The 23,750-nt window shown below is 37.2% G+C and overlaps 2 protein-coding genes and 2 non-coding genes across 4 annotated transcripts; 2 read left to right on the plus strand and 2 right to left on the minus strand.

The window, feature by feature from the left end:
• Nucleotides 1–1,307: 1,307 nt before the first annotated feature.
• Nucleotides 1,308–8,716, minus strand: LOC122092677. The gene is made up of 11 exons (XM_042662908.1): nt 8,017–8,716; nt 7,816–7,931; nt 5,938–6,076; nt 5,521–5,817; nt 5,295–5,442; nt 2,908–3,879; nt 2,550–2,788; nt 2,379–2,452; nt 1,917–2,025; nt 1,750–1,775; nt 1,308–1,657 (listed from the first exon to the last, which is right to left on the minus strand). Exons 2-11 carry the CDS (start codon nt 7,869–7,871, stop codon nt 1,618–1,620), a joined length of 2,100 nt encoding a protein of 699 aa, XP_042518842.1. The 5' UTR covers nt 7,872–7,931; nt 8,017–8,716; the 3' UTR covers nt 1,308–1,617.
• Nucleotides 8,717–13,112: 4,396 nt separating this feature from the next.
• Nucleotides 13,113–13,264, plus strand: LOC122094602. The gene has a single exon (XR_006144915.1). It is a non-coding gene; the product is annotated as a small nucleolar RNA snoR2/U65 (small nucleolar RNA).
• Nucleotides 13,265–13,316: 52 nt separating this feature from the next.
• On the plus strand, nt 13,317–13,401 carry LOC122094598. The gene has a single exon (XR_006144911.1). It is a non-coding gene; the product is annotated as a small nucleolar RNA snoR77Y (small nucleolar RNA).
• A 101-nt stretch (nt 13,402–13,502) lies between these two features.
• On the minus strand, nt 13,503–22,317 carry LOC122092840 (nucleobase-ascorbate transporter 1). Its single transcript, XM_042663133.1, has 14 exons — nt 21,977–22,317; nt 19,273–19,370; nt 18,604–18,780; nt 18,354–18,454; nt 18,186–18,261; nt 17,226–17,285; nt 16,940–17,127; nt 16,750–16,846; nt 16,235–16,321; nt 15,231–15,289; nt 15,037–15,128; nt 14,811–14,888; nt 14,568–14,728; nt 13,503–13,999 (listed from the first exon to the last, which is right to left on the minus strand). The coding sequence occupies exons 1-14, from the start codon at nt 22,050–22,052 to the stop codon at nt 13,787–13,789; spliced, it is 1,563 nt and encodes a 520-aa protein (XP_042519067.1). The 5' UTR covers nt 22,053–22,317; the 3' UTR covers nt 13,503–13,786.
• Between the last annotated feature and the right edge of the window lie 1,433 nt (nt 22,318–23,750).

The raw sequence follows: 23,750 nt of genomic DNA on the forward strand, positions 1-23,750 counted from the left end.
TATTTTAGTGTACCCAGTTACTGTTCGGATGCTTCCTGCCTAGGCATCGAGGCAATCGAGGATCCAAGGGAACTTGTGGTTGGAACATGATTGATGGGTATAATCTCTGGTAGTATACACGATGAGCCAATGAGTTAAGGGCTTGAAAGATTGAGATTGGATCGGCTGATCCTGATTCCTACGGTGTCATTGTGTTGGATACCTAAGTTGACTTGGAGCATTCTATTCTTTTGAATCACAGCTCTAATGGTTAGGTCACAGTTACAAAACTGTATGTTGTCTAGTTGACTATTGTTACTATATCCTACGCTAAGCTTTTCTTTGTCTTTTGCTCTTAGTTTCTAGTTATCAGATTAGTTTTTAGGCCGGTTCATTCCCTGGGAGTATAAATTCAACTCAAATTTGGCAAAAACGGGTCACTCCCAAACTGATAGCTCATAATATAGTACGTTGGATTAAGGATTCAAAACTGCTGCCCAGTACTAACTCTAATGATGTGTTTTCATCTTTAACAAATGATCACAGGGACACTTTAAACCAACTTTTGCCTTTTCCTTTTTAACCATATAACATATTAGTTTGTATTAGTATAGCTAATGTTTTGGACACACAGTCAGCATGGATTTGTGGAACTTTTCATCAAGGAATATTCAAAGGGATCAGGATGGGAGCCAGTTCATTCAAATCGGTGGAGGTAATCAAAGCAATGGGAGTTTTGAAAGGATTAAAGCTTGCTGAAGCTAAGGGTTGGAATATCACTGAAGTCTGGGTTTCAGCAAAAAACTTTCAACTTTTTCCAAAGCCTTTGACAAACAGTTGGCCTTTGTTTAATTTTAGAACCTTTTTGGACTTGTCTACCAAGTGCATGTGAAGATAGCTCCACCACAAGTACTATGTTGTATCTATGGACACCTAAAACAAATATTAGAGCAGGTCGTCTATCAGTGTCACAGGTTAATGATGTAATATACGACTTAAGTATTATATAAAATTTCGTTCTCATTAAAAAAAAAATGATTTTATCCTGATTGAAGGAGCTAAAAATATGTCTAAAACGATCAGAAAAATTGTGAAGAATGACTTGCATAATGTAGGTCTTGTCCCAATCCAAGTTTGACCTCAAGCATAATCAATTGGACGGCAATGATCCATGTTTCCAATCCCATTTTACCCATATAACTTTTCTTGAATTGCTAAGTTGTCCCTCTTTCCTCCTTTGTTTTGCATGGATTCATATAACCGATCCCATTAAATTGGTGAAGCCAAGTTGTTATATTCTAAAGGCCTTGTTCACTTAAGCAATCACGTAGAGTAACAAACGAACTTCCCATGCTCGATAATGCATTTCTGTATGACTCAGCATATACCGAAAATCAACAGAAGAATTTGATGGCTGACATGATTAAAACGAAATGATTAAAAAAAAAAAGGGACGGGGAGAGCTTTACATACTTTCTTATGAATATTTACATAACTGAAGTTTGAGAAGAGATGACTGGAAAGAATAAATAATGAATAGAAAAAAGAAACTGAATGGAGTCCTTCCAGGATCAGTAACGGAATGGGGTGCAGAATGTGCAGTTCTAATATCTGTCATCAATCTGTGTTTCTCCGTGGTCATCTTGAACGTGCTTTCTCTTTTGTTTTCTGGGAGTTTCTGCATTTTCAAATAGATTCTAGAATTTCAATCAGAGTAAAAAAGGACTACCTATAAGACTAAGAGAGTTAATTGGATTCAATTGGACTTACTTGGCATGGCTGTTCCTCGCATCCAACTGTTCAGCCAAAACCAAAGAAATCAACCAAAAGATAAATGAGGACACAGCATTTTCTTTTGCTTGACAATAAAGAAGAGACAAATGGAAAGGGAATATTCAAGGTCTGCGTGTGTGTGAGGCAATCACTCAAGAACATACCGAATGGTGAGCCCCATATTTCTGTCCATAATGACTGGAGCCCCGGGACCGTGATCTGTGGGATAGACAAGATAATTGCCGGAAAAGTTCCAAGATATGGTTATAGATGCTGTCACAAAATTACATATTAGAATGTCAATTGGATATGTTCATTAAGCATGGAGCAGAAAAAGTGAAGAAAGGTGTCAAGACCAACAACCAATTGCAAAAAAAATGATAGGATATGATTTTTTTTTTTAATGGTAAATCATGAAATATCTTGATTTTCATCATTTTGTACCTATTATCCATAATAAGTCAAAGGGCCAATCAGGTGTAATACAACACCTTAATTTATGGATGATACCATCAATATTTTACAAGAAAACAGAGTACTAAGTGAAAGCTAGTGCAGAATAGTATCAAGAAAAACATGCATATAAGAGAAAAAGGAGAAAGGTATAATACATAGCTAGAACATACCTTAAGCGGTGCCTGTTGCAGGTTGCAAAGAATGCAACAAGGCCATTTACTATGCTTCGAATAGCACGAAAAACCTGCAACGAAGAAGAAAAATCAATATTGACAACTATGCTTCGAATGATGGAATGTAACTCAATAATATCAGCACAAGTACATAGAAATCCTAAATACCTGGGAGAAAAGATCATTCCACAGTGAACGCCACATGGAAACTTCATATGCGCTCACTGTTGCCTCAGAAGCAGACGCAAACTGGAATATACTACTCACAAACAGCCAAATATCTCCCATAAAAGCATATGTGCAGGAGTAGACAGAAAATATAAAACTTCCAATCAAAAGAACCAGGCGGATAGGTATATAAAGTATTTCCCAGATGGCCCAAATTATTGGGTACAGAATGGAGAAGCCTGCGAAAAAACAAACATCAATAAATGATGGTGTCAATACAATATCACATTAAAAGTTTGGCTCACAAATAAAGTAATAGCACAACTAAATCAAATAGTCAAATTAGCTGATATCATACCAATGCCCCAGGTGAAAGAAAGGATTAACTGTAGTGGGAAGAATAAGATCTCCAGTAGCTCCCCAACTAAGCTGCAAGAAGACATCATTGCAACCCAGAAAACCGAACAAAAGCTTGATACTACTTGGAGACATATATTCCAAATGGGAAGAAGGAAATCCAAAATCTCAACTAGTGGCCCAGCCATTGGCCGTGTCAGAACTGAAAGAAATGATCTAATAGCCCGACTTATCATTAAAAACCACTTAACAGCTTCCTCAAAATGATGCAGAAATAGCATGGTCCCCAAGTACTTAATCCTTGAAATCATCTCCCAAGAATCAATCCAGTCAACGAGGGGCCCACACAAACTTGAAACAGTAGCCTTCAGAAGTGGGACATTTTTGTACAGGTCATAAAACCCTATAAGCACTGTGATAACTGAAACCAGCACATAAAGAGCTCTTGCTAGAGGACACATCCATGAACGATAGAGATGGCAAAATACTGGATAAGACTGAAGAAAAATAACCCAAGAAGGAAGCCCAGACTCCAATAAAGTAAGTAACCGCAGATCAAACATAATGATGGGTCTCAATTTAAATGGAAGGTAAGGGTCATCAAACTTGAACAAGATCAAGACATCTCTGTATTGGGTAGCTTCAACTGCATTTTCACTATCACTACTACTGGCAGATATTGAAGTCCCTGTGTGGTTGGGGGAACTACCAATTTCACAGTGAGTTTTCTCAGAAAATGCACCAACTTCACCTCCAGTACTATTGCATTTTGTTAGTTTTCTTCTCTTGTACGGCCCAGTAGGGGGTGGAGGCGTGTGATATGTGTTCATTCTGTAATCAGCATTTGCAGGGTATACACTAAAATTGCCACCAAGGTCACTGGAGCATTCATCTTCAGCAAGCCCACCATCAGTACAAATGTCCTCACCACTGTCATTAAAGTCAGAATCTTGAGCATCATAGAACACCTCTCCTGTAAAATTTTCAAAGAGAATTAGCCGGTCAAAAGAAATAAATGTTATGGTCAAGTCAGGTCAGGTGATGAAAACTGAATTTCCTGGCCATGCCCTTATGGGATACATCCAAAGGTCTAGAACACACCAGGCGAGGAATGCAACTAAAATAACTTTCCAGGAAAGTATGATGCAATCTGAAAATCCAGATTATGGATCTCAGATGCAAGCATGCCAAATAATCAAAATTTGTGTCAGATCTGGGATAAAGAAGTAACTGTGCTGTTGAGGGAAGAAATCAGACTGATGGAAGGGGAGGGAAAAGAGAAGAGATCAATGCTCAACAACAGCAAAACTCTTGTAAATAAACTCATATTTACATACATAAAAACCTTCTAAAATTCTTATATTGACCTATAAAAGGAGAAGATGAAGAGACGAGGAAGAAAGGAGAAAGATAACAATTAGTGGGTCCCACTTAGTTGTGGTTAAAAAAATATATATATGAGAGATCAGAGGAAGAGGTTGCCGTTTTTACATATGCTACGTGTCAGCTACCTGACGTTGCAGGAGAGTAATTATTCTCTTGTGTCCAGGAGATGGGGTTATTTTAGGAAGTTTGCTTTTACTTTTTCTTGGCCCCAATGAACAATAATTAACTTCGGGGATTAAGTAAATATTTTTAAACTTGAAGCTAATGAATGTAAAATAAACTTTAGACCTTCTTATCTTGTAATAAATTATCTTATCTAGTGGATCTAGATAATTTCCCCTACAACAAAAGCTCAACCTATAATATAATTACCCAAAGGTCAGTTTCAGCCAATTGGGCTGCCACCAGAACCATATGGGCCTCCCAAGCTTACACAAAGACCTCCATACAGGATAAATGTCCAACGCAACTGCATCAAAGTATCTAACAGCAGCCGTCCAACACGAGTACTTAATAAGGTAATAATATCTAAAACTTCTAATTCTTTCATGAAACAAATTTGTTCCATAGCAGAAAACTAATAACCTCTAATATCTGCTACCTATAATAATTGTTTGATGTTATAGTATATTGGCTGTTATATATAAAAACTAATTAGCTATTAGTAATTTAGAATAGGAATAATAAGTGTTTGATTATACAGTAAGATAATTTTTTTTGAAATATCACATATACCTCTCAAAACAAACTAAGACTACTACTGAACTTCAAGGCATAAACATGAACCCAAGCTTTCGCCTTTAAATATAAACAAAAAATCAATTATTTGGGCACACAAATTCTTAGTGCTACATTATCATTTGTGTTTAATAGATTTCTTTGAGGGTGGCAAGGGTGAAACCCCACAAATCTGAGCCTTGCACAGACAAGGTAGGATGACCTCCTTCCCATATAAATCTTTCCCTTGATTAAATCAAGAAGTTTGGGAATCGAAGGGAGTACCTATGATAGAACTGAAATATTCTTGCAAGAGTATCTGTTCAGATTGTGTCCCAGAGAACCATGCAGAAACTGATGCTGCAGCTTGTTTTATACTATCAAATTCCCATCGCTTCATAAATTTAGCCTCTAATGCCATTGATGTATCTGTCTGAAATTAGGTACAGAATTTTTATTGGCAACAGTAACTAGAGCAAAACAAAAAGAGATGATGCAATAAGCAGAATACCTGAAGCTCATTCAGATAGTTAATACCACGGACATCAGCCCATGCAACCTCAAAAACAATAAATCCATACAAGGTCTGATACAGGTTGTGGCTTGAGAGCAAAGAATTCTTCAGTTTTTTCACAGGCAGCAAAGCATTCTTCCGGGATGATGTAGCTTTCTCAATCAATTGGAACCATCTCTCAAATTTCTTCACTTTACTCGCATTGGAATTGGGACCACTATTCAAATCAAGCCTCTTTGCAAAATCCTTTCTCTTCCGTCGCACTTTAGTGTTTGCAAATGGGGACAACCTGGACTGTAGAGAAATATATATTAAACTTATCATGTATTTTGTACCCCAAAAGAGGAAAGAAGTCACGTCTGTCAATCAACATAAGAGTCATAAGAATGTTAACATGAGAGTATTTGTTCCAACCTTGGTAACCATCAATTGCCACAGGTGTGCAGCCCGGGAGTCCAAGTTTTTCCATGGCCGGTTGTCCACCAATATATAGAATTTTCTAGTCTCAGGGGGAAGAAAAAGGCTAAGATGTGAAAGATAGGACTGTAAGTCCCTGCAGAGTACAAGAGTAGAAAGCAAGGTGTAATTACTCATGGTTGAAGCATAAGTTCAGTAAAATGTCGAGGAAAAAAAAATTATATAGATAGATAGATAGATAGATGTGTACAAGAGAATGAAAATTTTAAGGCATTCCCCTCTGTGTAGCTGGCATTCAGTGATTGAGGAAAAAATGAAATATACAATTGATCAGATTAGTATAGCCCCTTTTTTTTTTTTTTCCTTTTTATTTTGGGGGGGGGTGTTTAGAAGTATAGCCATTTGTTAGAGAATAATAAATTCATATTTTCTCCAAAACCACAGATATTTATCCGGAAATTAAAATTTAGTCCCTGTCATAGAAAATACAAGACCAAGGTACTAAGGTCTACCTATGATATGTGTTAACATAGTCTATGGAGTCAAATTTGAGAGATATAGATCATGCTTTGCTTTTCATTTTAGATACGAACTTTTCTTCAGGGAAGGAAGACATTTAGAGAAAGAACTATGCATAATGGATGTTAGATGGTGACACTTGACAGTTTAAAGTGGATTTACTCCAATTACCCATCGAAACAGAACTGTTTAGACCTGTTACCTCTATTTTTTTTTTCAAGTAATGTCCCCTGAGAGAATAATAATAGACTTAAATGATCTTAAATTGCTGTAAATGGTGATCACACATTTTTATAACGTTATATGGGTGGCAGTCAAACTGCCAAAAGAGAACAGTGTTCCCTTTCAGAAAAATAAAAACAGAAATTAATTTTCCTACTCAACAATGATAACAAATATAAGGAGTGAAAGCATCATCCACAACAGCAGCAACCTTCTTCCTGAATTTCTTCAATAAACATGTAGTTATGGTAAGAACTAAGTGAAAGTTGTCAGCATAGAATTCCGCTAGTCATCCATGTATGCCTTCAGTTTAAACTTAAGGTAATATCGAATAATAACTACACTTAAGAGGTTCAATCATCAAAGAACAAACAAGAGATTTACACATTGTGGAGCGCGTAAGGTGGGGATAAAGAAGAAGGATAATCCTTCTATAAAAGAAAGATACTCATCAATAGGCATTGTTTAGTTGAATGAATCAAGCATGCCAGTAATCATGAAATCAAAGAAATGAATTCTACAAGAAGAAAATGTTTCCAACGAGTTCATAATGGTGTAAATTATCCTAGAAAGAAGCAATCCTCTATCACTCTTAAAATCTAGGCAGCAAAAGGTAGATGCCCATGTATACAATCTTCTGGCAATCATGTGACCTTTGGATATATCCTTAATCATCAACGGCAGCTGACCTTCCACATCATTGTCTTGAGAAAGATATCCTCCACCAGAAAACCCTTAGATTCTGCAGGGTTCAGCTCCAATTGACATGGGCACTCAACAATACACACCCATCCAACATATGATACAATATTGATTCAGTAACAGGATTCAAACCTAATGAAGAAACATACAACTTCAAACCTCTCACAAGAATCTAATCTTTTGGGATGTCGGCGTGTTAAGGACAACTAATAAATGAAGAAGAAAAAGGCAGATAAAATTAATTTAAAATTTTTGAAGAAGTCCATGTTCATTTATATGGCTTATCAGGGGATAAGATATAATCGTCCGAGAATAAACCTTATTTAACTGATCAACATAGTTGCCAAGTAACAAAAAAGGAATTGAAACGGTATGGAACCAACAAAATTAATTGTTCGTCAAATGCACAAAAAAGGATGGAAGAAAGCTTACCCAATTTGTAAACTTGTTAGAGGAAAGAAACATTGGCTGTTTCCGTTTGTCCCCATAGGTATCCTGTTCTAAGCTGTGTTTGAAGCCCAGAGTAAGGAAGCGAAAGCCAGAAATCACTGCAAAGCCGACCCAAAACACAGCAATTAGAGTAATTCCAACATAAGGAGGGAGGAAGAGTGGCGGGGGTTGGAAGATGAGAACCTGAAGCTTTGATCAACAAAATTCCATGAGGATGGAAGTGGAAAAACCAAATAGGAGGAGCAATCTCCACCGCACTTCATAGTTCATACCAAAAAAACGCGTTCTAAAAGTGCACAATACGTGTGAGTTGTTCCCAAGCATACGTCCACAGCCTTGATGGGAGTAGGAGCAGAGACTCCAGAGATCAACGGAACTACTTACTAAGGAAAAAGATAATAACTATTGTTTCAAGATAGTATGCCAGAACCAGAAATTGAAAGTTTGAAACCCCAGAGAAAGCAGAGAAAGCAGAGAAGAGCCCCTCTTCCAAGTTTCAAGCTGGTGACAATTTCGAAATCTGAAGATCATAACTCTTTCTCTCTCTCTACTACTACTGCATCTTTAATATTACAGTTGAATTGGTGGAATAGTGGAATAGTTTCCTTCGATTGCAAGGCTTGGCTGGGCTTGACGAGATGCCTCTCGTCAAGAACACGTTGACTGGAACGTCATTAAAATTCCTACCACTGTAGATGGATCATGGCTGCAGAGATAGGCCTAGTTTAAAAGAAAATCAAAAACATTTTCTCAGAATTCCTTCTCGAGATCTGTAGATGTTTCCCGCCATCGTCCTCACCGTTCTACCAGAGTTCTCGTATTTCTCTCTATCCTCCTTTCCTTTCCTTACTTCTTTCTCTGTACTTCCGTAGACTAGAGTCGTCAAAGACGATACCAATACCAGATCCAGGGGAAATCGGTACGAACACGACATCCGATGGGCCTTGGAAGATTAAAGTTGTGGACGTCCATTGGCCCACCCTAGGCCCATAATATGTCTTATGCACAGTTTTGCATGCCATATAACACGTACGTGGCAGTTTACTATTTGTCCAAGTAAGTTCGTGAGATCAGACCTAGAAGATAAGTCCCAGCTGTTCTCCAACTCCGACCCGTATGGGCATGTGTCTGAGTCTTTCAGAATTCAGAGGCTTGTTGGTGTCCTTGATGATACTAATTGCGAAAGCCACAATAAAGAGGGTCTAGGGAGTAGGGACTTGGCAGAGCTGCACTTTTGGTGACCTTTCAGTTGGAGCATGTAAGGGTTTTGAATGGGTCCACTTCTTTTATTTAACATTGGCATGTGCCGGCAAGTTGCGATAGTAATCATGATTTAGAGGTGTCGTATCGGTTGATCCATATCGATATCATATCGGTTGATAAATACTCATAGGTAATGAGAGGCTTAACACCATGGTTTTAGAGCACCGATCGAAATGGGTATTGATCATCCCACAATTGTTATAATATTGAAACATATCAGTATCAGGTTGCCTGTATCGGACAGAAATGCCACTCTTTTTTCCTTTTTTTTTAATCCCTAATTCATATCATTTAATCGATACGATATCAACTAAATATCAAGATCAAACATTTACCAAACCAATACAGATCGTCCGATACCAGTGAACCGATACCAATTCTTGCTTAAGACGCTGCGAGTTCATCTGGTCCCACCCCTCACGACCTTTACCCATCTTATTTAACCAAAACTTTTGGATAGGATACGTGGCCTCTTCATGCCTATCTATAATCTATATACGATACATTGATAATAACTCTACGACGTTGTGGGCCTGAGGCCCAGACCAATGGAGTGTGGGGCCAAAGGGGCAAGTGGGAGTTGGTTTTCCACCGCTGTTTTCAAATGATTTTTCATTGGGCCCCAGTCCCACTAATCAGATGATTCGCATGTCTCACACGCATATTCCATTATTATAAACAATATATTTGTTAATTGTAATTTATTTTTTAATGATATTTTTAATCCAGTTTACTAAACATTTAGCGGCGCCGTCACCTAAGGTTCATTGTTCGAAAATTAGGTTTTCTTACTCGACTCGTCTTTATCAGAATCTTATGATTCGAGTAAATCAAACCCCGTCAAGATGAGTCATGTTTTTTTATTTTTTTAATATCTTCTTATTCTCTTAGAGATTGAGGAATTGACCTTATGGTTAGTCTCATAACTGATAAGAAAAAAATGGGCTAGCATTGAAGAAAATTAACAAAAATTAAATTTTTGTTTTGACGTAGATCAAAATTATGATTTATGAATAATATAGCCTCAATGAGAAGGAAAAAATAAAAACTCGATGAGTTTCATATGATTCTAAAAAAAAAAAATCAAAATCATTAAAACTTGGGTTAACTAAGATATAGTATGGTAATAGCATAGTTGATGATCTATGGTGTGTAAAAAACTCATGATCACCAAGGGGTCTCAAGTTATATAAAGGTGAGCTAGAAACAACCTCTCCTACAAAACAGAAGGTAAGACTACGTACATTTGCTTCTCAGACCCTATAGTAGAATCGAACTCATAATCACACGTTTTCTAAGGCGAAGATCCCTTGCAAACTTGATTAACCCCTCAGGATTCAAGATTTGATACCTGATTCCGTTGATCTGTTAACACAATTCTTGTTCAAAAAATCCTTATAATGCATTATTTATGGGGAAAAAAAAAAATCACCGGCTCCAAAACCGATTCATGCCAATATTGGAATAGGTCGGGATACATATCCCCGATTCCATGTTTTTAACTTACTAACAAAGAGACACATGGTCCCTGACACTATAAAAAAATTTAGAGAATTAATCTTTTGATGTATTCCATTCGAAAAGCAAATAAACAAAGTTAGCAAGTCACAAGCCCATGTGCTTATATGTATTATGCGGTGGCGCCCACCATTATTTACTAATTATAATAATAATAATAATAGTAGTAGTAGGCTTAAATTGATTCTGCCGCGTGAGAAGTCTGATTGATGCTTTGTGTCCATTTATAAACTTTTTATTTGTTTCAAGGGAGGAGTGCTAGGGTAGCATCTGGCAACCACCAATTTATTGGAATTTAAATGAATTCTATCACATGTTTGCTTGAAACATGAGTATTGGGATGCTGGAGTTATATAATTTTATTTTATTTGGGTTGGGGGATAGTGGGGAGAGAACTCTTTTCGATAGTGTTACATTTGCTCATATATATATATATGGGAAAATGGAATTAGAGGATATTAACATTTTTTCATGTAAGCGACACTATCGAGTAGTTTTTTTTTTTTTCTAGCTTTTTCATTGATTATCTAGGATCATGGTTCTGTCTTAATATATTCTTCAGTTATTTGCGTATAATGTTTTAAGATTTTGGATTGAACTCTTAATTGATATTTTGTGTGCTATTTCATTTTATTTAACATGGTATTAAATGAGTCAAGTTTGTTTGTTCGTCTACTCCTTAAGATGTATATCCACATTAGGAATAGTCCCTACTTATATCCACAATAAATATAGTTCCACATCAATTTGCAATTCTGATCAATTATTCAAATCTTTTATTGCATGGGGGAGGATGTCTCTTCACCCAAAATTGTGCTGACCTGAACCCAATGAATGAGGGTCTACCTTCTCAAGTAGAGTATACAGGCTGACAATTCAACAAGCCACTAAACTGCTTCTTTATTACATGTACATCCATGTCAATTATAACCCCAGATCAATAATTCATGACCTTGGATACGTCTTAATATGCTTCCTAGCTAACAGAAGAAAAGGATGTCTTAATATATACCCTTGGGCCACCTTGGGTTATCACAAAACCTTGAAGCCTGAAGAGTGTAGTATCAAATGAAATTTGGATGTGCCTCTTCATATGATCACCCTGTCGTACATGTGAGTATTCAACTCATTTCGTTTTTAAATATACATTTCTTTACCCTTGTAATGACAGGAAATTGGTCAGATATTAGATGCTTGCAGTTACTATCAGGTGATCATACATGTAGTGGATTCAAATTCTACCAAATAACGCTGATCATTAATATTTTCCAACTTTAGGCATTGATCATCTCCTTGTTTACATAAGTTTTGGGCTTAATATTAAGATATCATACTAAAAAAGCCCATTGGCAGCATTTTCAGTAATTCATTGTGCTTAGGGTTCATGAAGTGGGAATACTCTTCTCTCTTTTACAGGATTATTAGGTGACATTGTCTTTAAAGCTTGTACCTTTGTGGCTTTGATGGGAAAAGTGTGACCCCTATAAATATCCTAATGACTGTGTGAATTATATTATGTTTAATTACACAGTTCATTATAAATGAAGAGCTGTGGTCATGTAAATAGATTGGATATGGATTAAACACGGATCGAAATTGGATTGGATGTAGTCTAATCCACATATTCCTTAGTCAGATTTGGATAACATTAAAAATGATACAAATATAGAACGTGATCAAGTTCAAAATTTTTACTATTTGTTTACTCTCTGATTTATGTAATCCGAACCTTTCTCCCCCCCCCCTAATGAATACAATTTGCTCTTAATACATATTTCTAAGTTGTTTTAGCTCTTTGCCTCACTCTCTAGAATCTATCTAAAATTCAAGAACCCTCAAAACCATTAATGGTTTATTTAATTGGGGATAATCATTTTTTGAATAATTTGGATTTAAATCTAGATACCTTTGACTATATTATGGATGTAGAATCGAATTGAGAGTTTGGGTATCCATTTACATGGTGTGAATGGTTTGAGAGCAAATCAAGTCAGATTCCAAGTATTTTCTTTTTCTTTTTCTTTTTGGGTACCCCGGATACTTAGGCTGTGTTTAGTTTTCCATTTGGAATAGTTATTGGGCCAGAAAGTATTCTGGAAATTCAGTTTTCTCTAAATTTTTTAACTTCAAAATCGCATTGTAGAGCCATAATCTATTTGCATAAGCCTGGTTCGATGGACTGGATGAATCGATGTAAACCGCTAATTAGGGTTAGGGTTTTCGGTGCCCGTAAGGATTTGCACTCCTATATAATTGGGTTCCTTCCTCAGATCATCCGGAATGACAATTCCTTTCTTTTACATAGTTCTTTTCGCAGGTCCGGCTGCAAATCTGTTTTGATTTTTCTTCTGTAGATTAGGTCTCGCCATTAAAGGGTTCGTTTCAATGGTAGTGCATTTTGGTTTCGCTTCCCCTGCGTGTGTGATTTGAAAGGGTTTTCCTTCTTTCCATGCTTTGTTTCTCTTTTCAGTTTTTCTCTTCCTCTTCCTCTTCTTGGAGGTCCGATGCCACGTTGACGGTAGTGAATCATAAAAGGGCAATGACTGGCGATGCTATGATCGGACCAATATCGAATTTCGTATGCTGATAGGAACCTGTGGATCTGACTATTTCCCATTCATCCACAGAGCCGATTTCTGCGATTACAAATTTTTTAAGATCAATTTTAGAGTTAAAATTTATATCTTTTCTGCGATTGGTTGTAGCCTGTGATGATATTGCTTGATCTTATGTTGGAATTACCGTCTGAATTTTCCTTTGATGTGAAGTTGCAATCTGAGGTTTCTCTGTGTTTTCCTTCTTATTTTTCCCCTTTTGTTATGGATTTGCAATGATAAAATTAAATGATTTTACAGAACCCAAAATGAAATTCTACCCAAGTCCAGAGCTTGAGAAGGACCTTGTGTTAGTTTCATTAGTGCCATTGTTGGAATTTCAATCCAAGCAGAAAGACCAAAACTTTTTCTTATTACATCAGATCCTACAAGGCCCCTAGATCAAATGCTTTACAATGCTTAATGCTTGAGGCCATTCAATGATGGTGTGACAAAATTACAAAAGATGCAAAGGTCCGCAGAGAAGTCCTCAAAAATGCTGGTAATTCTCAACTCTGATGAGAACTTTCAATTGGAGTTTCACAAGACTAGCTTGCTTAGTGACCCAGGTGTGGTTGCTAGGTGGGAGGAAAGAACCTGTTGAGATTGAATGGCAAATTATAGAATTCCTCATTTCTGTTATCACCTCTAAATGTTCTGAACTTCACCCAAAAAGGCATCCCTCTATCCTTCTTTGACTTCTCCACTTCCAATGTGTTGTCAAGAAACACAGCAACAATCAACCCCACTGTTGGTGGTGATGAGAATATGGTATTCAAGAATGCATTAAACTGCCAATCCCAAAAAATATAAAAAAAAATGTTATCATCATCTTACAAGCAAAGAAAAGAAAAAAAAACAAACTTCATGAACTAGAAATTCAAAGATAATCCTCATAGGACCAAGCATGGTTTTGAGGAAAAAATCCACCCCAATACATAAAAGTAGTGAGACTAGTTGGGTTTTGCCAATGCAGGTCTCAAGTTAAGATCCCTTCCAGGGAACATAAATGGATGGGTTTTGCCAATAGGCAGGTCTCAAGTTAAGATCTCTTCCAGTGAACTTGAATGGGAAAATGTCTAGTAACAATAGGCATGTATCAAGCAAATTCTCACTCTTTTGCTCTCACTGCAGAAAGGAGAAAAGAAATTCCATTCTGATTTTTGTTTATGGAAGAACCCTTGATGACACATGCCTATTGAATTGGAAGCTTTTTCAACTCCTTGAGTCCTGAGTTGAGATTGTCAGGTCTCATTCCCAGTCCATGTGTTCATGTACTTGTGTGATGTTTGCAAACCATACTGATACATTTGATTCCCTTCAAAAATACCATAATGAGGCTTGTAGAGATTCACTAACCCATCCTGCACGAGTGTGAACAGGACCATGAAGAGAAGATCCCCAGTAGTCGCTAAAATACTGCGGGACAGATATCCCAAGAAAAAGCGAAAGCCCAGTGATGAAAAGATTTCTCATAGAGTTCATGTTTGTGAACTGTAGGAATGATAATCCAACTGAAGCTGCAAACAAACAGGGAATGAGTGAATGTAAAAAATAAAAAGGAAAGGAAAAATATCAAAATTTTGCAAGTTGATTGCATACCCACAAGGCCAAAGAGAACACAGTAAAGTGCTGCATATATTGGAAAGGGTATAGATGCAAAAAGAGCTCCAAATTTTCCTGCAAGGATAGAACAAGGATGAATGGGTAGGTGCAAAATTGCCATGTTTATACCTGAAGTGTTCACCACCAGGGTAAGAAAGACAGGAACTCTTGTCTTCCCAACTCCCAATAACGTATTTATTCAGCTAATGTAGTAAGAACAAACCTAAGGTTGAAAAGAATATCATAAAGCCAGCTGAAATCTGAACAACTCTTCGGCTCCCAACACGAGTTAGTCCAAGAAGCCCCACGTTCTCCCTGATATATGTGGTCGATATATGTCAATTGTAACTTTATAAACAACAAAAGGAGGATGCAATAACTGCTCACAGGTGCATAGCAGCAAGAGAATGGTCATACACTGATACAGTAGAACCAGTCCCTGTACCAAAAAGGCCATCGAGCAATACACTAATACCCTGCATATGTAATGTCCCAAAAACATTAGCTCCTTGGAATTCAAGCAATGAAACCATAAGTAAAATGGACCAAGATGAAATGCATCAGAGAAGTCACTTGTGTACTATAAAGCAATGACATGCAAACTGGAGTACAGTGGTCCTGACCCTTTTTTACAGAAGGTGATGACTCAAAGAACATCCATATTGGTCAATCTTTTTCTGGGGCTGCATGCCTGATTCTTTTCTTAGTCATTCCAAAATAAGATAGTTCAAGTTGTCTAGGAGAATTTATCATGAAGAATGCATAAAGCAGGTGGTATGATACTGCTTGGTCATATTCCATTCCTTGGCTCTTGGATATACGTACCAAGCCTTGTGTCTTTCATGCCTTTTATCTGTTTTGTATTCCATGGTTTTTATCTAAATGAATTTCTTGTTAAAAAAAAAAAAAAAGGGTGGTACTACATCCAAATCCTCAATATGATATTTTGGGCTAGAAAAATTTAACTCGAAGGTAATGTGCCCAAGATAACCACAGGAATTGAATTTGTTACGTTGAGTGAGCTGACCTCGTTCTACCCATTAAAAGTACTATCAGAACAAAGCTATAGTGATGTTAGGATATGCTTGTTTGGCAAGAAAAGAAAAGAAAAAATGATAAGAACAAAATTATGGGTCTCTCTCTCTTTTTCTTTTCGTTTCTTTTCTAACAAACAAACATACCCTCAGTGCCATGACTGACTAAAGTGAACAGAGGTAGCATAATGTATACCAAGATTTGATTTTCTGTTAGCTGTCCCCAATTACGTGTTTTAATTCATTTGATATGTCAAAGATTAGATGCTTGCAATAAGATTTCTTGTTTTCTTAGCAGTCCATACAGAAGTAAAAGCCATATTAGAAGAAGCAGGCTTGTGATGCAAGCTAAATTCATTAGAAAACGTTTATTTTAAAACATCTAACCTGCCAACCGATGCCTCGGCTCAACACATAGGCAGGAGGTGGAGTGGCAATTGCCAGCCGAGATGCTGCTTTATATGCACCAGTTGACTGCAGTTGAGCAAACAAGAATTGAGATCAGATGGTATCACAAAATAAAAGGTAGGCTATTCTGTATCCATGAAAGACAAGTGGACTTTGGGGTCTTTCATCATATGCCATTCACATCTCAAATCCCACACCTTGGACAATCTGCTATACTCTCACAAAGCAATACATTCCAGCTTCTTTTTTCAGAATTTATATCATCATGCTCTTTTGGAGTGCACATACTTGGACAGCTTTGGCCCTTGAGTAGAAAGAATGTTACAATTGCAGTCGTTGTGATTATTGGCAAAGGTCATCCAATTACGTGGGCTACCAATTAAGTGGCGCATATCAAAGGACTAGGGCAGTTTGGGGTGTAATGTATGAAACTGTGTCAAGGAAAAGAAACTAACAGCAGTTGCGGACAGAGAATTCTTGGCTTAATTTAGTACCTCTACCATCGACACTAGAACTGCAGACATCATAGCAAATGTATGGCCCGCATCAAAAGTTGGCGGGCCCCATTGCAGAGGATAGGGGAACATGAACCTGAAAGAAGACATAAATGAAATTGAACTCAAGCAGAAATAAAAACCTAAAGCAAAATCACACGGAAGAAGCAAACTAACTCCGGCTGCTTACCATGGTGCAGAGGATATAAGATGAGCTCTGTCAGTGCGACAATTTTGTTGTGTTTTTATAGGCCTGTTTCGATAGGCCCCACCAGCAGTCAAGACATGGGAATATGCCCAAATGATTGTAGTACAAATCAGAATGGGAAACCTTTCGAATATGGGAACATCCTTGACTGGCCTAACATGCTTCAGATACTGCAGTTCACAAGATACATAATTTACTAAAAGAACAAAGAGATAAACAAATATCAGTAAAGACAAAATCTTTCCCGGTACAATATGAAACCACTCACTTGTGACAAGCCAATAACTGCCAATAGCATCGGTAACCCAATTTCAACACAATTTCCCACCTAAAAGAAGTATAACAGTCAATTTCTCCTCCATAAAGTCACTGTGTAAATTAATAAAGAGACCGAGCAAAGAAAAGTAACAAGGGGGAATATAAGGTGCTCACTGGCCTGGGCAGTAACAGACTGAATAAAGGCCAGATATAGCTATATCCATAGTCAGTCCATTAATAACCTGATATTTGATATCCAATGAAAATATTCTACGGATATGAAAGCCATATCTGTGTTCACATCCATTTAAATATATTCAGATATGAATCTGATGTTCTGATATCTTTTAAAATGGCCTGTGATTTCACCACCTATTTTACCATCTATTTTCACCATTTTTTTGGCCTTTTGCGAGTAGTTTACCCTTCATTTTATTTTTATTTTTTCTCCACAAATAACCCTCTTGTTATATTAAATGTCATTTATATGAATGATATGATACAATAAATTTAAACGGGTTGGATATTAATCGGATCGGATATGGCTTTACCAATATCCAACCAATTATAATTGAATATGCCATAAATGGATTGAATCTTAATCAGCTAGGATATCAGTGCTATACTGCTATCTGTATCCAGAAGAAATGGGTCAGATCCAAGTATGGATCTGGATAATATCCAGTTCATTTACAGCCCTAACGCTGGCTTATGTAGGAGGGCTGAACACAGTCATTCATTATATACATTGTATACAACATTATCTTCTTAACAAATATTACTGCAATCTTTCAAGTGGGATGAGAAAATATGTTAAGCCACCCAGAAAGAAAACAACAGATCAGAAGGTTCCACTCAGAAAGAAAACAACAGATCAGCCAAAGGTTATGATTTGTAATAGTCATGTAACCAATCCTGGCCTAAGGAGCTCTTCCCGGTAAATAATGTTCCATTTAAAGGTAATACATACCGCAGGAAATCCTCGCTCAAATAACCCCAAGCCAACCAATGCAACCACAGGTGCCATTCCAAGAGGACTAAAAAACCTGTGAAGAACACAGAACTAGGAATAGGAATACTACCCCTTCAGAGTGGCTACTAATATAATTTGAAGAAATGAAGCGTTGCTATACTGTACCTTGAGAAAAGCCCCCAAACTTGGCTGTAACCTAGGATAATTTGTATGCTTGATGCTACAATAAGTGCTCCTTGGATTGCTCGCATGGTTTGTATAAATCTCTACAAGTAAGAGACACGAAGATAAATCTGTGTAACTTTACACAAAATTATTAGATAAATGGTGCATGGTTAATCCCAGTGCTTGTGACAGTAGTCAGATTTAATCTCAATTTACCCACATAAAAGGTGAGGAGCTAGGGAGAACTTACTTCATGAGATTCAGGAATTCGCTGCAATGATGAGTCATTAATGATGTAAACAATGGGTATTATGTATGCAGGAGAACCACCCACCACTGCCGGCAACCTCGTTCCAAAAAGAGTTTGCATAAGTGTATTGATGCCAGATACAAATAGCAGAGTTTGTATAACCCGAACCTTGTCTCCCTATTTTGTTTGGGCAAGAAAATGGACCAAAATAAAGTCAACTGAATGCGAAATAATACAAAGGCTTTTTCTGGGAGTCTATCTGATCTCCCCGAACTGCTATAGAGAGGGATCATACATAACAATGAATGATGCCTTCTACCAAATATTTCTCGTAGAAAAAATTCACTGGATTGGACGGTCCAAACCATTCAATCAACATTATTTATGCCTTCTACCAAATATTTCTCGTAGAAAAAATTCACTGGATTGGACGGTCCAAAACATTTAGTCAACATTATTTTTGGTAGGAAAAAAGTAAGGACATCAATGATAAAGCAATAACTCTTCAGGAAAGATGATTACAACTTACAACACCCAACCAGGTTAGTTTCTAACAAAGGAATACATAGGCCGGGATCTGGAAAATGGTGGGTCCAAATCCCCACTTATTTTGATGTGCACAATGAGTAAGTCAGAATAATGGCTAGTAGAAACTATAATACAGCTTACATAATTTCCACCCATCAATGGTACAAGGAACGTAGGGATCATCACAGTAGTGCCCAGCATGAGGATGTAGTTTTGAAATGCCAATAAGATAGTTTCAACTGCAAAAGAAAGCTCTAAATTGTGAAAAAAGGTGAAAAAAAAAAAATTTAAGAATTCACATTCATTTTACTGCACAAGCAAACATTGACCAGCCAAATAACAAACTGATATACCATCACTGCACTGGAGATCAAGCGTGATGTCATGGTTTTGCTTAGCAATTGAACGTGTAACTCAACATCTATAAGCAGCAATCACTGGGAGCATTAGTTGGGAAAAAAAAAAAAAGGATAAGGAATGAGTTCATTTCTTGAAATCTTAAAGTGACCTCATTCCTTTTTCATATTCCTATTTCCAGATGACTCCAGATGACTTCAATATTGATGATCGACTAATTGTTCAAGTTTTCATTCCACATTTTTCCCATATGCAGCCTAAAGTTCTCAATCTACAATAAAAAAAAAACATAATCCCATACAGCATATCATATATACCTCTCTTTCAAAATCATTTAATTAAGAGGACAATATTTTTCTGGTACTACTCCAAGGAGAAGAAGCGAGGTATGCCCTTTTCTTTTGGGAGAGGGGTGCTGGCAAATGAAGGTTTCTATATTTTACAGTAAAAAGAGTTTAAATTGTAAACCTCCTGTTTTTCTAGGTCTTTGATGAAAAAATTGAACCTCATAAACATCTTGTATACCACTGTACCTGCTATGTTCTTGTTGAGGTTTACACAAAAGACCCCACTTACTAGGAAGATGGGTCATATGTTAAATGGATTGTGTGCAGGAATGTGCCTAGAAGTCAGATCCATCTGACTATTGAATCATAGAATACAGGGATTTCACGAACATGGAACTGCCGATGGATGCATATACATTTGCACATCATATATGATAAGCAAAAAATTTTGATACAGTAAGTTAGCAACCTAAGTTAAAACACAGAATTAAACTTAACAGGACTAAAGGCTCAACTTATATATAACCCCAATTAGTTTTAACTGCATCACTCATGGCCTAAGAGGTTCTAAAGTAAACCAAAAAAAATCCCAACGGGTTCTAATTTATGATCTAGGTTGTTATAAAGTTGTTATTTCAAACATCTGTGGAATTGGAAATTTGTTGTTGCTAGAAACTTATCTTCACTAATCTCCTGAAATGATGCCTCCTTTATTGAAGTATTAGAATCATATAATAGTTTCGAGAGAGTTCACTACTTCACCCAGTTGCTGGAAAGTCGGCCTTGGCTTACCATGGCTGTTGGATTTCTTACGTTTTCACTGTATATTGTGATTCTTCAGTCTTAATCATTTACAAATTTACGTTGGATCACATCATATGCCATGAACTAGCCCTATAATTTATCTGACTACACTCGAGACATCATAATCAAAAGTCAAGAAACAATTGCCATGAAATTTTTAACTTGAAATTCAATTTTTTTGAAGAATTCACTTTATTCAGGCTATAACGCACAAAGATGCACTGGATATCTGCTTTTAAAACAGAGCACTAGATCCAAGGAGAAAGAAAAAAAATATAGACGTGCAAACTTATGCATTACATGGCAAGTCAATACTTATTATTAACAACCAAGAATGAGTTTTATTATCAGGGGATGCTACTCCCTTAAAGTAAAGTAAAGTTCAAAGGTTTTCCTGGCTGACTTTGGTATCATCTTTAACTGGAACTCTTGTGGGTAAAGCACCTAAAGGCTAAAAGAAAAGTTATCTAACCAAAACATATTGTGCAATTCTTACTTGGGGAGTAGAAAATCATTCAGGAAAAATGTAAAACACATAAATATATATATATATATATATATTATTCATGACAACTCCTGTCAACATTTACAATATTTGTTAATGAGAAAATACTGATCCCCCAATAACTGAAAAGTGGGTCACAATACCCATTGACAACAATATTGGCATCCTGCTCATGAACAGAGAAGCACAGGCACAAGCAAGATGACCACCTACCCACAAAATATCAGACTAACCCTACATATCTAAAATTCCAACACCAATATGGCAATGAAAAATGGGGGGCCTTCATTGAATCAGCTGAACATAAACCATTCCCAACAGATGAAAATATTGATATGCAGATATAACCACATTTAAACCAAAAAAAAAAATGCATCTCCTGTACTCAAAAAGTTTAGAAATACATCACAAGTTCTGTTTCAATGTTTGCTCAGAACTTAGAGAACATAAGCCCCACACTCCCCTACCCCCCTCCCCAACCAAAACCACCACACACATCATTTGAACTTTGTCTCAACATATTACCCAGCCTACCATGTCTCCTTATCTTAATATTAAGCATTCAAGGACTGTTCGTACAGTTTAAAAAAATGGTAGTCAAAACACTGCTACTGAAACTTTTACAAGGACCAATATTTATACAAAAAACAAAGACATAATAGAAGGAAAGTTCAAATATTTAGAGAAGAACCACATTCATAGCTTCATTTTCACCGGAAATAGCACCAATAATGAAATCACAGGTTCTTGCTTCAGTGTTATTTCTTAGAAATGGAACTACAATGTAACAGCTACAAAGCCCAAAAGGCCATTCCTGTTTCTGGAGTGTTGTATATAACATGACTGTCAAAAAGCAAAGGAAAAGGAAAGAAGAAGACAGGATTGAACTTACGCCATGGAGGGTTGGAGTCTATGCAGTATTCAAGGTCTTGAAGTTGATCCATAGGAGGATGGCTTATGTCCGCCATTAGAGAAGTTAGAGAGCTTCAGTAGAATCAGTAAAGAAGAAGAAGAAGGAGAGTTGAGCAGAAAAAGAGTTGAAGTACAGCTAGGAAAGCAGAAAAAGGAAGGCAAAATATGCAAAGTGAGAGAAGTGCCTCAATGACGCCCCTATGGCCTTAAGAGCCTAAGAGGCTTAGAGCAAAGATGAACCTTTTTTGAATTGAACTTTGAGATATCACTCAACTGACCCTCCTTGTTTGCAGAACTACGTTACTGCCATCAGGATTCAGGACCAGTCCTCTGTCAAATCTTGGTATCCCCCCCCTACCCCCATCACCATTTACAACAGTTTCCACGCGTGACAGGTTATACCCATTTGGGTTTCTTCAATTTCATGGATTTATATTGAGATACCGTACCATGGTACATTTCGAGCCCTCATCATCATCCCAGTAGCAGAGAGGAAACGACACCAGCAATTTAGGAAACAGAGGAGTCAAAACCCAAAACTATATCTTTATGTTCTTAACACAATTCTTAGTAAAACTGCTGCCAAAGCACGTGAATAAACGTCACATTAGATAAGGGAGAACTAGTGGGACTCAGTGTCAGTAGAGACAAAGTGAAATGGGGTGTCAAATTGTTGGTTCACCCCTGTTTCGGGTTGGGTTGAATCGTTTCTGCTCTGTTTCCAGCTGATTTTGGTCCATTTGATTACTGACTTTATTTTTCAAAATCAGAAACTGCATGAAAAACCGTTCATATGATCCACATAGATGAAATCCACCACAGTTGATCATTTGATGAATTCTTTCCGCGTATCAAAATCCGCTCTAAATAAATGGGAGGCAAAGGCTAGTTAGATAATTTGAAGGGTGTGGGGGTCCTGAGGGAGGGAGGGAGGGAGGGAATAGGGTGAAAAGAATGTCAAAACAAGATGACGTAGCTACCTCCTACACTTTCGGCTCTCCAAGTTTAACAAATATTCTCCCACGACCTGATGACCACGACATCCCCCCACCCCAACCCCAAACTCTTCTTCCCAACCAGACTCCCTAGTCCCTTCCTTGACACATCTCCACTTATAGAGTGTTAGTTTGTTTCCTTTGTCACTCGCCCCCTTCTACTTCCATCTCTTGATACCCAACCCAACACTTAAAAGTTAAAAACAACTTAAATCTATCTTTGCCTTTGCTTTTACCCAGACGGAACCTCCTTCCCCAGTTTCTACACACTTCACTCTCTAGAAGATAAGAATCTCTCCCTCTCTCTCTCTCTCTCTCTCTCTCTCTCTATAGCTAAGTAGACCGAAAAGAGGGCACTACTTAACATAAACAGATAGGATCTATTAAAAGCAGGAAGTTACACAGAAAGAAGGATAGCCACACTCCTACTCCAATGGGTCCCACGAACCACAGCTCAACTTTCACCTCTATTTTCTATTAATACACTTGTACGCCCGATGACTGGTTAGATCCTGATTCAACTGCTTTCCTATGCATGTGATGTGCCCATCTGTTATTTTCGCGCTTTTTTGTCTTTGAATGGTTTGCTTTGGATGGTAGAATGGGGTTCTACCCAGAAGAAAAGAAAAGAAAAGTAGTAGTATGGTGAGTGGGTGCTCCTTTGCCAACAAGCAAACTATTAGAGAAGATGCCTTCTCCTTCGTGTGTCTTCCCCTATCGTATAGGAATAGTGTAGTAAGGACTCGCTCTTTGTCAAAA

The sequence above is a fragment of the Macadamia integrifolia genome, chromosome 11, assembly GCF_013358625.1.
Source record: "Macadamia integrifolia cultivar HAES 741 chromosome 11, SCU_Mint_v3, whole genome shotgun sequence".
Taxonomy (NCBI): domain Eukaryota; kingdom Viridiplantae; phylum Streptophyta; class Magnoliopsida; order Proteales; family Proteaceae; genus Macadamia; species Macadamia integrifolia.